Raw genomic sequence first — 16,276 nt, forward strand, 5'->3', positions numbered from 1 at the left:
TTACTGTTAAATTCTATATGAGAGAACGCCGTACATTAAAAACTCCTCTGCAAATGGCATTAGTCAGACTGAATGATGGAGAAAAGAAAAATGCAAACTCAGAGAGGGCGGGTCTGGAGCGAATACAACGCCTGAGACATATAACATTCATCAAAGACCGATGAGTAGACCTTTCCAATGAGCCAGAGAGCATAAGAAGTTCATACAGACACAGGAGTATTTGATCCATGCTGTGATGGATAGGTCGAAAATTAAGAAAAGACACGTGAAGCATGCATCAAAGACATAGAATTCACACTGATGATGAGTTATCATCAGTTTGTGATTAGTGAATATGTCAACAAATAGAGCAAGACGCATTCCTTCCCAGTTCCAGGTTAAATCTCTATGAATCTGCAGCACTAACAGGTTTGTTGTGGACAGAGGACAAGAAAAAAAAAGCAAGTTTTGCCGACAAGAAACAAGAAGACAGCTGGCAGGAATGAAGTACAAACTGGAGCGTGCTGCAGAGACAAATCACTTCATGTTCCAGTCAGAAAGATAATTTTGAAACAATATTGGCTGTGTGTTCTGAGAGTCAAGCAGATGTGAAAACAATGTTTTTGCCTGGGCAGTGCTCTGGAGGCTTTGCATTTTCGACAGACGCCGCTACGCCGCTGTAGAAAATATGACTGAGCCTTGCTTTAGCTTGTCCTCCCAGGACGCCATCCAACAATGAGACATGAAATTCTCATGACTGAGTGTGTGCCTGCTGTCTGTGGAAAAAAAAAAAAAAAAGATAGATGGGGACTGGGAAGGGGTGAAACGCAGGTGTGTCTGCAGGTGAAAGCTTTTCTGTGTGGAATTTAGTACACATTCATATGTTGTAGCACTATAGATAAGCCCTGTGTGCATGTCTTTTCTTTTTTTTTTTTGTTTTCCATGGTTTAAACAAAGACTGGTTATACTGTGAATGAATAAAAGGGCGTGAAAGACCAGCCTATTTTAAGATGTGTGTTGAAACGGATGTTGGCATCATAGCAGTGTGTCATTGTGCGTCAGGGGTCTGGTTCACGCTGGCTTAATCTTGACATGTAAATACAAAACCCAGCCCATCCAAGTAATGTGAGGCAAAGGGGTGAAGAGTTTATAATTTGCTCAGTGTCTGTGAGGCAGCTTGCTCAGAAACAACCCGAGTGGAATTGACATGGAGGGCCTAAAGTTACAGTAGCACTTGGAGGAATTTCACAAGGAGAAAATGTGATGGAGAACTGTTTTTTTTTTTTTTCCAAACTAGCTGAAAATTCTTAATGTTAGTTTTCATCTTGTGCCTTGTTTCCCTTATTCGTACCATTACGATATAATTTGTTGTGTTCAATATTTCATCGCTTACTTCACTTCTGACGAAACTCCAGATCACCAGGAGCGCTGCTCTGTTTCACACAGAAACACGGTGCCAAAACCAAAACAGCTTCAGCCATGTTCTTTCAGCACTGCACTACGCTACATGGAAAGTAGACCATTTAAAGTAAGTAGTCTGATTGTGGGTTCCTTTGATGTTCTGTCAATTTAAACTGCCAATTAAGGGAAAGAATAACACAATCACATCAAGCTCCTGGTGATAATTACAAGCAGGATATGAGGAGTGTTTTGACAGGCTCAAACCTGCAGCCATGACACATTTCAACATTTTTCATATTCGATATTTCCGTAACATTCCTGGGCTAGTTTCATAGATACACCTGTTATTTAACACAAACAGTCATCTTCTTCAAACAGCAGATCACCTCTGAACCTCAGGATCCTGTATAAAGCATGCAGACATGACTCTGTTACTGCTTCAACTAATGATCCTGAACTAATTGACCCTTTACAATACTCCACATCCCAAAGCGACCTCTCGATATATTGCCTGTTTTTGTCTGTTAATCAGTCAAAATTGTGCAGAAAGTCCTGGTTATGATTTAAAGGGAAATCTAACCTGAAATGAATGTTGGATAATGTTTAGCGTTTGACAGTGTGGTTCAAATATCTCCGAAACCGAGGACCAACTGGGGTTTTTACTCACAAGCACCAAAGCTTTTGCAATAAACAGTTTCTTTGACTGATGCCTCTACGGTGCAGTACTGATACAAACTTTACATGACTGTGCAGTACATCAGTATATTATCAACAACTGGATGTACATCAAATGCAGAGCAAGGGCTGCAGGCGCACCATTTCCCCAGACACAGGTATATCTCATTTTTACCACCAGGTGTGGCAGCCAAATCCCATCAACAGGCCTTGAGACAAAATGAAGGCTATTAAGACTGTTGTTGTTCAGTGGCAGCAGAGTAAACCCGGCATGCAACCATAACTGTCAACTGGACTGACAGGAAAGACTGATGGTTATAGCCTGCGAGATGCAAGAGATTCTTTTGGCTCTACATCTCCAGCAATCAATAAAGTTGATGTTGACAGTTTGTATTTCTCAGGGAGAGTGTTGTTTTTTAAGAGTGGGAACAAAAGGGAGGGGGTGAGTGTGAGAGAGAGAGAGAGAGAGAGAGAGAGAGAGAGAGAGAGAGAGAGAGAGAGAGAGAGAGAGGGACAAGGGAGAAAGAGATTATAAGTTTCTTGCAGAGATTTATTTCAATTAGTCTTGACTGATTTCTGCTCTGCGTACAGAGCGCACACAAACGTGGCAGAGGCAATCATGGTATTACCAGTGAAATATTTATTTGGTTAACTTAAGGCCACTACTAAGTACATACAAACAATCCTACTGCATCCACTCAGTTCTCACTTTTAGAGGTGTGTCTTTCACAATCTGCCTTCAAACAACGTCTTTCAGTTCCGTTTGAGCAAAATAAATATGTCAGGTGCTCAGTGCGGTGGTGGTTTATACATTTACTCTCATCAACACTCCTGGAATCAAAGGTCAGTTAGGCATATGCAAATCCATGGCATTTATGTTTTTGTTTTTTTATCTTGACATAAAATATCTTTTTTATTTTGGAAAAAAAAAAAAATCCAGCAGCAAAGTCTGCACAAAATCTACTGTATTTCCTCACTTGTTACTTTACTCTGTATTCATCCTATGATGGCTCTGACTCAGACAGCAGATAAAAGCTGACATTTTTATGAAATGAAAGGGGGCTTTGAACCCCAAAACCTTCAAGTGAAAAACGGGGTTTTGTCTCAGCTTATGCTGCGCCCTCTCTGACCTTAGCACGACTTTTCTCAACACCACCATGCCTGGCCCACTTCCTGTCTTCCATTGCTCGGTCTCACATACCAAACCAGACATTCACACGCCCACGGTGACGGCTGATCGTGACCCGGTCATTCTGCGAGGCTGAGAGGAGTTCCTGTTCGCGAGTCTCCCGCAGCTGTCTCGCAGGCTGCTGCACAGAGCTGGTTTTGGAAGGGTTGTAGTGGGTGAACCCGGGGCCAAAAGGGGGCAGGGCTCCAAGGTGATGGCAGAGTGGGGAGAGGGCTGTCTGGTCTATTCATGCAGCAGTGTCTTTACACAACACGCATGACAGGCAAAGTCCTGGCACGTGTTGGCCGACCCATACAGAACACACTGATGCTAAAAACAAGAAAAAACTGCTCACTGGGAACAGATTACACAAGCTATTTTTAATACAAGTTACACTCAGCAGTTACTGCGTGTGAATATTTAGCAATAACTAATCTCTATGTATGAACTAATTTGTGTGGTACAGTCATAGTAAACAATTATTTGATAACAAGGCTAAGCTCAAACTTGAGAGCAGCCGTTGCCATCAGCTCCCGGCCTCTTTTTCTCGACAGAGTTTAGACTTGCATCCTTTAAATATTTCACTTTTAACTCTGTTATTTAGCCTAGTTTAGTAAAAAGTTAGGTTAGAATAACAGAAGCTAGGTTGAGATGTCCGGCTTACTGCAAAAGCGATTAGTGGAATGCAAAGACCTCATTCTCAGCCCACTGGTGGTTCTCAATGCGTTTTCAATGTGAGTACATTTTCATGCCAACAGAAGACACATTGGCAGTACAGTAATTTACTATCACTATTATCATATTACTGGAAATAGAATTAATTTTTCAGGTATTGAAAGTAGGCTAATCTGTATTGCTCGGTCAAAGAGGGATTTTTACTTTTTTACTGGCAGATCATCTGCCATCTTCTGCTTTGACACTAGACTCTGTGAGAAAATGAATAAGAGACAGAGGATGGGAGAGGCAGCAGAATGAGAACGAGACGAGGAGTCAGACAGACAAACAGTGAGGGGAAGGGCAGGTTAAATGTGGTAGGAATGTGACAGACAGTTGGGGAAGGCACGTTGACCCCAGTCCACATACTACTGGCGGGTTCCAGGTGTCTCACCAGCCTCCCCCGTTCACACACGGATGTCAAGTCTCCCTGAAGGAAACCAGGTCGGTTCCGTAAGGGAAGTCATATAAGAGAGAGGACGACTGCGAGGAATCCGCATCTGCAGGCCGTCTAGTCAAAACAAGGCTTCTGTACTGTCTGGCGTTAGTTTGGGGGCAGCTACGTGAGGCATGACCGGAAAGGGGCCAGCACGGATACATAAACTGCAAGGCCTGAACCTAAATATTACGTCTATAAAAACATGACCTAAATATTGTGTCTGTGGAGCAGAATTTTCCATCCTGTCTCCAGACTTAAATTGACACCTAAGCCTTTTTGCACTTTTCAATGACCATTATTTTCCAGGCTCAGTAAGCTTAACTTACAGTAACCCCTTACGGCAGTATACCATTATAAGATACACTAAGTATCGACTGGCCCTTCTAAAACAGTTAACAGCTACACTAGACACAGTGTAGCTGCACCAATAAAAATTCATTCAGTGGATGAAGATAAATCACACATCATATCTCAGTTCACTCGTTCTGACTCAGGTCTATTTGCTTCAGTAAGAACGGTGGCAAAAAAGTAAAAAGCTAAAGGGGAGAATCAGAAAAGGATTTTCTTTTTAGGCAATTAAGTCTGACTGCACTGTGAGACTGAGAGACTGCCAGCACAACCTGAAGAGAAAGAGAGAAAGTCACCCGACTGCAGCTACTGGAAGCCAGCAGAAATTATAAGAAGCAGTTTATCAGAGTTCAGCTAAATGACCATTTGTGGTGGCTGCTGGGTTGAGCTTGAGTGCAGTTTTGACCAAAGGTACTGCAAAATGTAAAAGCGCTGTACAACACTTGCAGAAAATCCTTTCTGTTTGGCTAATTGGAAATCTCTCGTAAATCTCAGAGCTATCCATCTGGACTGAAATTTGAGGACACTTTCCAAAGTTTTAAAAGAGGGAGAGTCTAGAGTTGTACTTGAGAAGTTGCTTCACCTTCAAAGTGAAAATATCACTGATCCGCTACATAATGTGACTGCAAATAATATTTACTGAAGCGATGATGTGAGATGGAATTGGCACTGGGAGACAGACAGGTGCAAAAACATCAATTTGATCAAAATGTCTAAACATATAACCAGCAGTTGCCTATAATGTAATGTTGAAACAACTTTAAATTAAAACCACATATCTGCTGAAGCGAGAATATCACTACTTTGCTATTCTCCTGCAGAAATTCTCTCCAGAAGTTATCTGTCACCAGGCCCTATTAACATGCAAGGGTGGCTGCGGTTGCAATGCCATTTCCCTCACTTACAAGTCCAATTTTGTGCTTGTTTGGTAATTTCAAGGCTCCAGGAAACCTGCTTGTACTGAGGTGGGTTAAGTGGCACTACGAAGGTTGTGTTTATGCAGATTAGGTGGTGCAGTGCAATTCTGGAACTAGTTTTGGCTCGACATGCTTTTGCCTGCTCTGACCACCGTATTTTGCAAAAGGAAGCACAAATATCATTATTTGTGGATTTAGATAGTGGAGGCACACATACAGACCTCACTGAAATCACAAAACTCGTTGTTGTGTGCAACACCTCTGTGTTTCAGTCACGACCATGAGTTTGTTGTTTTGTGGCTCAGCTAAAACTTGCAGCCTACCATTAGATGTACTGACCTTCAAAAATACAAATATCTGTACACAAAACAAAATGCGAAAGATTCATTCCTGTCCTGAGGTTCTTGTTAATGCTAACTCCCACTTTTGCCCTGCGGAGGGACCAGACAGGGACAAGGATTTGGACATGATCCTTGACCAACTTCCCACCCACAAACCACCTAATTACCAATTAAGGGCACGAATGACAAGTTAGCAGAAGTACTGAGCCCAGACACATTAAGAAACCAGAGCATCTCCGCTCTGCTACAGGTCTGTACTCTGGCTTTTTAGTACTGCTACACTCTTCATTGAATTCTACCAGTAAAATTTCCTTGGCATTGTTGAATTCTTCCAGAAGCCAAAGTAAGTCAGGTTTTCTAGTTCATTTACCCAGAATTCAGAGAAAATTAGTCCAATTTAAGATCGAGTGGACAGCTCAGTGCAACAGATTATTTTAAATGTCTATCTGAAGTCTGTTGGTAGATCTCTGCAAGTCAGTCTTTGTGAAAACATCCCCTGTTCTGTGCCCAATATATCTGTTCCTTAAACTCCCCCAATATCTGAGTTTTGCAATACCCGTTTAGCCTCCCAAACATAAAGCTGTAGAGACACCTGAACTCCTTTACCTGAGTCGGTGCTGAAAAACAATCAAAGTATGTAAGCAAGCAAAAACATGCGAGTTTTGATTGGCACAAGGAGTGCCAGCAGTTCAAAACCTGCACCAGAGCATCTACAGAGTGCAGTGACGACACTCTGTAAAACAGTCTTCAACAAGTGCAACAATAAAACCGATGGTGAACTCATCCACAACAGATCCGCTGTACACTCACTTCCTTCCTTTCTGCCAAACACTAATACTTGAGGAGAGTTTTCATTAGAACTTTAACAAGCTGCTGGATTCACTAACTCTACAGATATTTAGACAATGAAGGTCACAGGAAGGAAAGTTTGACAGCATCTGCTGCTCTACGAGGGCTGATGGGGAGGTATTTTCACACAAAACCTTTAAGACAAAGAAATTCAGCTTTAATATAAAGCTTGACTAGTGTTTATTATCCATCCATGAAAAGTCTACATGTACATAAAATGTGTGTGGAACTGACTGTGGATCAGTCCCTTTGTCCTGTAATCACACTGCACAAGGTGGCTGTGTGCAATAAGAAAAAAACACACACACACATACATTACTGTATGGTGTCAAATTAAAAACTTATAACTATATATAGGCCTATGAAATGCATTCAAGCCTCATAACAGTATTAAAGAAATGCTTTCTGTCAGCCCTGAGAAAAGATTTCAAATGTTAAAAATCCAAATTTGGCACCTCATCTTAACAAAGGTACTAAGACAAAGAATAACAGCAGATTTACTCTGTGTTCTGTCCCAATTAAATGAATAAATAATATAAATAATCTGAATAATTGAATATCTTAAAGGTTGTGAATGCCATTAATTGATAATGAAAGCAATTGTAAGTTCCAGCCGTAGCCTTTTTTCATTATAAATAAATGGGTTCGCAACAAGTGAGAAAGCAAAGGTCGGCTGACAATCTACAGCTCTGCATTCAGCCTGGTGAACTGTTTCAGCTTATCAGACTAATGTTTAGTATTATGGAATAATTAACTTGGGCTCTTTGTTGGAGTGTTTTTAGGCAACGCTCCAGTCTGAAGAACAGAATAAGGCAGTCCATTTAGACAAGCATTTCCTCTAATAATAAAGCTTTTAAGCCACGACCTAATGGATAAGCTGTCTCCTACCTTCAAGACAGTCTGATAACTTTTTTCCATCCTGTATTGTCTTACGGAGTTGGACAATATAAACCTTTATAATCCATAAATCAGTTACAAAAAGTGATGGTTTCAACCTTTAAAGGCACAGAGGAGAAAGATCAAATCCCTTCAGTGACTTCATAACACGGTTAAATGAAAAGAAGCAAGCAGAATCTGAAGCAGATCTGAAGGAAGAGGCCAAAAAACTAAATCCCACAGCATTTAAAACAGAATAAATCCATAAATAATAACAAGTGATTCCTCCAAACTCAGATAAGTATACCTCTGAATTCCCACATCAATTCTCTTGCTGCATTGCACACCTGCTCTCTGCAGTGTCTGAGTCAGTGATTTTCAGCAAAAGTTCATAACAGTTAAGTTTTTTTTTCCCTTGATAGTCCAAAGAACTTGGAAAAAGGTCTAGGCTCTTGTACCTTGTACCAACAGAACATATAAGTATCCTGACACTGATAAAGTGACCTGTTGAATTTGTCTAATCTTACAAAAGTAAGATTAGACTATCTGTATAACTCCTAACGGACTAAAAAAAAAAACTTCAATAAGAGGCCATGTTAATGACAAACAGTGACAGATTTTTCCCTCTGTCTGTAACCGAAACCGACTGAAGCTTGGCTCTTACATCTTGGCAGCAAATTGGCGGCAAAAAAATGGAAGGCAGAGGGCTGGGAATACGGGAATCAAGGCGGGGAGAACAGACAGGGCCGCGGCCAACCATGCAATAGACAGAAAAGCCATTTCCTGAAAGTCACTCATTAATCTTTTAGATTAGAAAACAGACTCACTCGATTAAAGACACCCAGTATGTTTGTTCACTCCTGAGAATAAAACCTGGTTCTCTAGACGCACTCTAATATTGAACTTGTATCACAACATTAGGATGCAGTGTTGAGGTGTAAGCCTAGTCTCTGTGCAAGGCTGCTGAAATGCAAGAGGTAAAGGTGATGGAAAAGCAGCCCTCACTACTCAGTCAACAGCAATTGGGAGATGTTAATTATTTCAACACGGGCATGTCTGAAGCTAAGCCTTATACTCGAGGATTTCAAACAGGATGATGTAATTGTAACTGACCAAGTAAAAGCAGGCAGGAAAAGCATTTGCGTAGAACACAGGAAGGGATTGATCACCTAAGTGCAGCTCACTTCCAGCTCTATGAGCAGAATGATTTATTCTAAAGAGAGCTGACAAAAAGGCTAATAACGGCTGTTTCCCATTTCCCCATAATATCTGAGGTAAAAGAAAAATACTAATAACGACAGCACGTTTGGCTTGGAGGTGAATAATAAGGCATCGCTAAGTATATGCACTGTTACCACCATTTCTTACATGAAACTTACTATGACAATAGCAGATTACAAGCGTTATAATTATTTCTGACATGCAGTCTATCACACAGCAGGGAGGGTTCAGGCAACCAGTCTGTCTGTTCATAGACATGCTCCGACTCTATGTGCTGCTGGCAAATCTCAAGTTTGATAGTTTTATTTTATAATCATTTCTGTCTTTTTTGGGTTTTTTTTAAAGCAGTATCAATCAACTATATTCAATTATGAAAAAGGCACTTTTCTCTGTGTGTAAATATAAACAGTCCAGACACACGAATTATGGTATTGATGAACATATTTACCAGAAAAAATACCCTCCTTTGTCTCTCAACCTTAAATCACTACATAACCTCAACTTGTGAACAAAAGCCTTCATTCTCACTTCAGTGTGAAACATCATTTTGTTGATTTTTCACAGTTCATCCAGCGGGCCACAGCACTTTAACTCACACAATGGTAATGAAATGTCATTTTCGCAGAAAATTATATCTCATTATGAACAAAAGTATCCAATTCAGCTGAATCGCTTCTAATTCTGCCCGAGAAAAAAAAATACTCAAGCATTCACTGGAATCCATCTGTGATTTTCACAGGCCTGTTTTTGCAAACATGTTATTTATGCGCCTGTACCTCAGTTTGCCAATTTTTCCATTCATCACAGCTGACATCTCCCATGAGCAGAACACAGGAAAGAGGCCAAACTATTGCTCTCAGTCTATGAAATATGAACAATTTCACAATTTAAATGTGGGAAAGGGTTAGGCAGAGTGCTGACGCGGTGTGCACATGTGCATGCAAATGTAAAATGCACCACGTTCAGCATAAATGAAATGTGGTGGCTTAAGGTAGCAGCACCAAGCTTTTCAATCAATATCCTGGCCGCCAGTGAGGCTGGGAACCATTAGCACCAGTGAGCCAAGTAAAGTGAGGCTGATGTGAAATGACAGGGGCTTTCACAGAAGCTGTCCTACCGTTTCTCTCATTGTCATTTACACATGCACACACACGCACAAATGGCTACCCTACATTGCAGCTACGCTCACTAGGCAACTGAGTCCACTCGTACTGTTGTTTTGTTTTTGAAAAAAATGCCTTGATTCATTCATTTCCGCAGCCATAAAACCTGTCAGCTCCTAAACTATATTTTTTCTTTCTTTTTTTTGTTTGCTCCTTAGATCATATCCTGAGGTAAGAACTCCTGGGATGCTTTGAGGAGCATCCCATGACTTTCTACTGGCAACCTACACACAATAGGAAGAACAACAGACAATAATAACCATACATCACCACAAAAAGTTCACTGTTTAGACAATAAACCAGGCAAAAAAAAATCATTTTAAAGGTGGTAAGAAGATCTATGCTGTGGCACAAGCACATAATGCATGAAACAAAGCATTGTCTTTGAAATGGGCGTTGCCCCGTGACTAATCACCATATCCGTTTGCATAGGCTGGAGCACAATAAAGTTCAAATGTAATCTCGTTATGGCACAACTGGGGATTTGTGCAGCACTCAGAGATGTTGGCCTGCTGGAGGGTAAACCCTCCTAAGACTCCGCTTTAACACAGATTTGCAAATGATTTCATTTGGCATTACACAGCTGGACTGAGCGTTAATTGAGTTCATCATGGACTGATTCAAAGACTTGGAGGGGAAATCATGATCTTACAGGAATCCTTTGTGTCTCTTTAAAACCAGCTGCTAATAATCACCTACAGACTGTCACATATATGTCAGCCACTTTAGTATTTATCACTACAGCATGCATCCCTGCAGCTCATTAACTGCATGCCAAGTGCACACAAGAGGCGAACGAGGGGGGGCGGGGGGGGGGGCGCCTTCCTCTCCACTTTCACATCAAACTTTTTTTTTTTTTTTTTTAATTTATCTTCGGCGTAATGAATCATGCTGTGGAACATATGCTGACACTTCCCTACCTCTCTCCTCCTGCTCTCTGCCCCGGGTCTGGTGATGAGCGCCGTGTCACCGCACACCACGGCCGCGTCCTCCACGAACACGCAGTCCGGGAGCGACTCGTCCGCGGGGAGCTCGACCACCTCCAGCCCGAGCCTGGTCCTCAGGACATCGACGTACGCCTCGTGCTCCCTCCGCGCCTTGGCGACGTCCACCTCCGACTGGCTGCTCCGGAGCGCTTCTTTGGCCAGGGACGCGGGGATTCCCCGGACGACGGCGTGGGTGTAATGACCAAAACCTGCCATTAAACCAGCCATGTTTTGCTTTCCCTTTACTTGGCACGTTCAAATCTGGGAAAAAAAGAAGGACTGAAAAAAAAAAAAAAACACCCTCAAAGACAACTCAGCGAATGAATGAGAGATACTACTATCAGTTAACCCGATGCTGCCTGGCTTGCTTATTTGTTCCCCGTTAGTTTGTTGGCTTTTTATTCTTTATTTACAATAGCCTGCTACATGCAGTGTCAGTCAGCCCTGTTCCAGTCTCCAGGCGAGCGACAGCGCTTCGGTGACGCGCACCGACCATCACGTGTAGCCTGCGAGTCTGTCAGCCCTCAGTGAGGCGGCCAGCCCAACAAGTGACAGTCAGAAACACACACTGAACACACGGGCTCAATCAATTTCACACTGCATCTGCAACTCAAACTCTTTCATGCTTTCAAAGACTCTTGAAAAAGTCAAAATATTTCAAAATCAGCTAGAATACATCCCATGTTATTTCTCCATGTGTCTGTTTAGTTACTTCTGGGAATATTTAAAGGATCCATTGGAACTAATGGAAGTCATTAGTTGATTGACAGAAAATTACTCGGTAACTATTTTGATAATCACGCTTTTAGTCATTTTTAAAGCAAAAATGCAGTATAATCCACCAAGATCCAGCCTCTCAGTTTTAGGATTTGCTGCTTTTCTTTGACTTATGTGATAGAAAACTGAATATATTTATTTTTGTTGGTGTTGGTGAGACAAAACAAGCCATTTCAGGATGTTTGGGAGATTATGATTGTCATTTTTCACCATTTCCTCTCATTAAAAAAAAAAAAAAAAGATTAATAGATTATTTTTAAAAGGAATTGCTGGTTGCAGCCTGATTTCTACTATACTGATAACCATTTCTGGACCACTGTAATGTTCCTGCAGAAAATGCAAATTAAAGTTACGTGGCATCAAAGAGAAACAGAAACAATTTGTTAAGAAAACAAGAACACAATTAAAAAAAAAAAAACAACTCAACAGTTTCAGCAGCAGTGTCGGACGTTGTGTGGACCCTTGGGCAATAAGTATGCCAATAACTTGCACATTTTCTGGTCATGTAACAAGACTGACACGTGTAACCTTACACATGTGCTGTGATAGGACATAAAGACGGTAGAGTAAGAAATGTAGACCCTACTTGATTCCCATGCTTTGTTAGAAATACATTTCAACTGCTGCAAATAAAAAGCAACAAAGAAAAACTATGAGACTGAAGACGTGTAACTGCTTCACTCTGGGCAGGCTTTAAGAAATAACGTACACAAACTTCAAGGGCAAAGTATATGTACAGTGTAACAGAGGATCTCTGCTTGTCCTGCAAGTGAAGTGTAAGGCAAGAAGAGTGTGAAAGGAAGTAAGTGTGTGTGTGTATGGGTGGAGGAAGGGTGTGTGTGTGTGTGTTGGGGGGGGGGGGGGGGGGGTGTTGGAGGTATATTCCCTATGGTGCCATCTAAGGAAGGTTCTGGGCCCGGTGAAGCCGTCTGAATGGATGGAATGTTTCTTCAGACGTCCCAGAAGCACATTCTTCCACCGCAGGACCTCGGTTTGTCTTTTCTTGTTCCAGATTCACTCAATTATCCCCGACTGCTCTAAACATTCCAGGAGCCCCACATTCCTTTTTCCACTCCAGCCAGGATCACCAACCACCAACCTCCTTCAAACACTAACACCTGCCCCCCACCCAGACTTTTTTTTTTCCATCATTCCTCATCATGGGTGGACGTGGCCCAAGAAAAGACCCTCTCTTTTCTCTTTTCTCTCCTGAGGAATTTGGGTTACTTTGGATGAAGGAAAGCCCTCATACTTCAGGCACACCTGGCTGGTACATTGTGCAGCTATAAAAGAAAATGAGTGAAAGCAGACACGATGCTCCAGCTGCGGCACAAAAAGCAGCACCTCTTTATTTGTCTGGTATGATTGGACTCATGATGAGATTGTAGATGTCTAAAACGACACAGACGTGCATGATTACACAGGTGCACAGAGCATATTTAACTCTCGGCTGTTAGGCACATTTATAAGCCTAAAATCACAGAAGATAAAGTGATGAAACGACATGAGATGAAATGATAAAAAATGATGTTTCTAGAGGGAAACATTTGTATATGCAGCATTTTGATAGCACCTGCAACTGGGTCAGAAAAAAAGATGGTTTTCCGTTATCTGAGAACAGTTAAGAGTCTCTGCAGCAATGGACATGGTTTCATTTAGAGAAACCTTTGCAGTGACATTTATCATCAAGCACCATTGTCCAAAACCAGTTATTTATCTATTACATTCACTTACGCCAAGAAACTGAGTGAAAGCAAAGTCGACCTCGGAGCAAGTAGAATTTGCAAGCAAAGGGAGGAAACATGCTCTATAGGTAGGTAGGGACATCAAATCCAATATACACCATTTCAGTCATCTCACCTAGTGCATAAAGTGTGAACATAGATGAAAATAGCTCCAAACAAATGCAGTCTTTACTCCTGTTTGAGTTTAAGTTTGCAAACAACTAAAGGTCCCAACTGTTTCAGGAAAACCAAACTAAATGAAACTCTATATTTGTGACAGGAAAATAAAAATCCCATTGGTGGTTTTTAATCTTTTGGGATATACTGACAGTACAAAAGAAAGTGTGAATATTTCTGACCTTATCCCTTAACTAATGCATTTACAAATAAGGCATCTAAACCTTGACAGGGCAGTTTGAGGGAAATCGGATACCGAAAAAGTACAACACTTCACCGCACAGTAACTCCTGGAATGCATTGAATTTCAGAGATTGATGATATTATGTCGGGGTATCAAAGAGAATTTTTCCTTGAACTTGTCTTTCCTATAATTGATTTAGACACAAATGTCAGGCATGTTTCCACATAATCATAAGGGCTGATTACCTTTTTTTTTTTTTTTTTGACAAAAGTGGAGGCTCCTCTTTTGTCATTTTTTGACAGGGCCAGTAGATTCCTCCAGTTTTTACGGTAAGATACTGGAAGTCTCTGAATGTTAACTGACCCTATTTCACAAGGATTACTTTGTCCTTCCCTGCTTTACATTTCAGATGCTTTGGGCAAATTACAAAACATCTGAAAAGAGATATTAAAGCTTGTCGTCTGAATATATCCTTATATTAACAGAGTAATTTGGTCGTGTACTAGCAGATTTTGCTCATGCGACAAAACAGAATGGGCTGGCTTCCCACCTCACTATTGATGACTTCTTTCAAAAAGGCATCTAGCCTGAAAAGAAAAGACGGCCAGATATGCCAGATATGCTATCTCTCTGCTAATATACCTAACACGTGTGCCTCGGCATCTAATTAGTCTGAAATTAAAAAGCAGTCCACAAGGAAAGCTAATATGTGGCTGGAGCTGGGTATTTAACAATGAAAAACGTAAGCTATATCCATCCTTTTTCGCTGTTTGCTGCTTTTTTGTTGTTGCACTTTCATTTTTACACAAGAAACCCCTCTCATGAGGCTGTTTGTACTGTTGCCTGATGCTTGGGTGAACTAACAGACCTGTGTGTCCTGTGATTTAGCCTTTAGTTTCACCACTGTAGCCACAACACACTGTAGCTCAGCACTGGTCACAATCCTACTGAACAGACCCACACTGACATTATATGTCAAAACTGTCCTAAACTTGACATAGCAAACAGGAGACATACTATAGGCATGAACTGGCCTTTTGTTTTTGGCACCAGCTCCTGGACAGAGGTGGAGTGATTATGAAAGATTATGAAACGGCGATCCTCACTCAAGGAATTTTTGTTTAATTGCGTCAAGAAGCGTTAGCAAAACCTACCGGCAAAAGTTACTCAAAGACAAAACAAAACAATGAAATTCATGTGAATCTGTGTTCTGGAGAGTCCTGTCCTCCTACAGCCCTTTCAGATCCGTATTTCTTCAGAACTTGGCTCAGAATTTTAATCATCAGCTTGATCTCGGCCCCCGTTTTACGCGAGAACAACCCATAACTCAGCAGACTTCCTGCTGATCTGTGAGCTAACAGAGAAAGGAAGCGTTGCTCACACACACTGCATACCATTTATGACATTTATCTTGAATATAGCACAATGGAATCTGTTGTCTAAACATGCCGGGCTGTCCTGTTCTGTTCCATCTGTCACTTGAACGACAAGAAATGGGAAGGCTGAGAGCTTCCTGAGGACCGACTCTGAGGGCCGCTGTCTCTTCAGCTGTGAGTGCTCCTGCTGGGCTCTGACAATGGGTTTCCATTACACTGAGCCACAACACACGAAACACAATCTCTCAAACTTTAGTCAACAGTGAAATCGCATAAGCGTCCTTGCTGGAGGCAGTGAAGCTGTTCAGTTAGCCATGTTACAGAGCTGTGAGCCTAATCCATGATCATTTCTGTAAAGGACAGACACCCCATCCTCATTTTTAGGGGGCAAAGGAGTGTATACTGTTACTGAGTGTGTGTGTGTGTGTGTGTGTGTGTGTGTGTGTGTGTGTGTGTGTGTGTGTGCGTGTGTGATGGGGGTTCTCAGGCAGCCTTAATGGAAACTATTATGCCAGGACAATTACAACACGGAGCCGCATGTCCAGCTTTTGGAATGTTTCCTGAACTGAATGGGTAATTATGGAATGAATGTTATTCTCCATTGACGCACAATGACAACACTGTTTCCTCTCGCCAAAACAACCATATACGTGCACATAGACTCACATAGAACATGCACATACACACAGCACAATCAAACATAATATGACATAAGACCTGTTGTCCAAGCAGTCCAGACACATTAAAGGGATATTCCAGCAATTCAGTATCGCACTTCCACAAAGCTTGAAGAACTGTGAGAGACATTAATAAAAGAATGATCGAAATCGAAGGCTGATGTCCCATAATGCAACAAAAGCCATGTTGTTGTTAAACCATCCCTGGTAAATCTCCATGTTTATCAAACACCTTGAAGCAGTTTGTAAACCGCTCTTTCTTTACAAAAATATTTCTTCTCCAA

The 16,276-nt window shown here is 41.5% G+C and overlaps 1 protein-coding gene across 3 annotated transcripts in view; it reads right to left on the reverse strand.

The window, feature by feature from the left end:
• Positions 1–16,276, reverse strand: part of ddah1 (dimethylarginine dimethylaminohydrolase 1) — a 71,356-nt gene that overhangs the window by 54,028 nt on the left and 1,052 nt on the right. Inside the window, exon 2 of one of the 3 annotated variants that reach the window (XM_041040936.1) lies at positions 11,012–11,338. The exons of 1 other annotated variant lie outside the window; for it this stretch is intronic. In XM_041040936.1, coding sequence (XP_040896870.1) covers positions 11,012–11,305 — 294 coding nt within the window. In that variant the 5' untranslated portion in view covers positions 11,306–11,338. Of the gene's footprint in view, positions 1–11,011; positions 11,357–16,276 lie in introns of all 3 variants that reach the window. One more of the 3 variants, XM_041040935.1, reaches the window with a different exon arrangement.

This window comes from Toxotes jaculatrix, chromosome 6 (assembly GCF_017976425.1).
Source record: "Toxotes jaculatrix isolate fToxJac2 chromosome 6, fToxJac2.pri, whole genome shotgun sequence".
Lineage (NCBI taxonomy): Eukaryota > Metazoa > Chordata > Actinopteri > Toxotidae > Toxotes > Toxotes jaculatrix.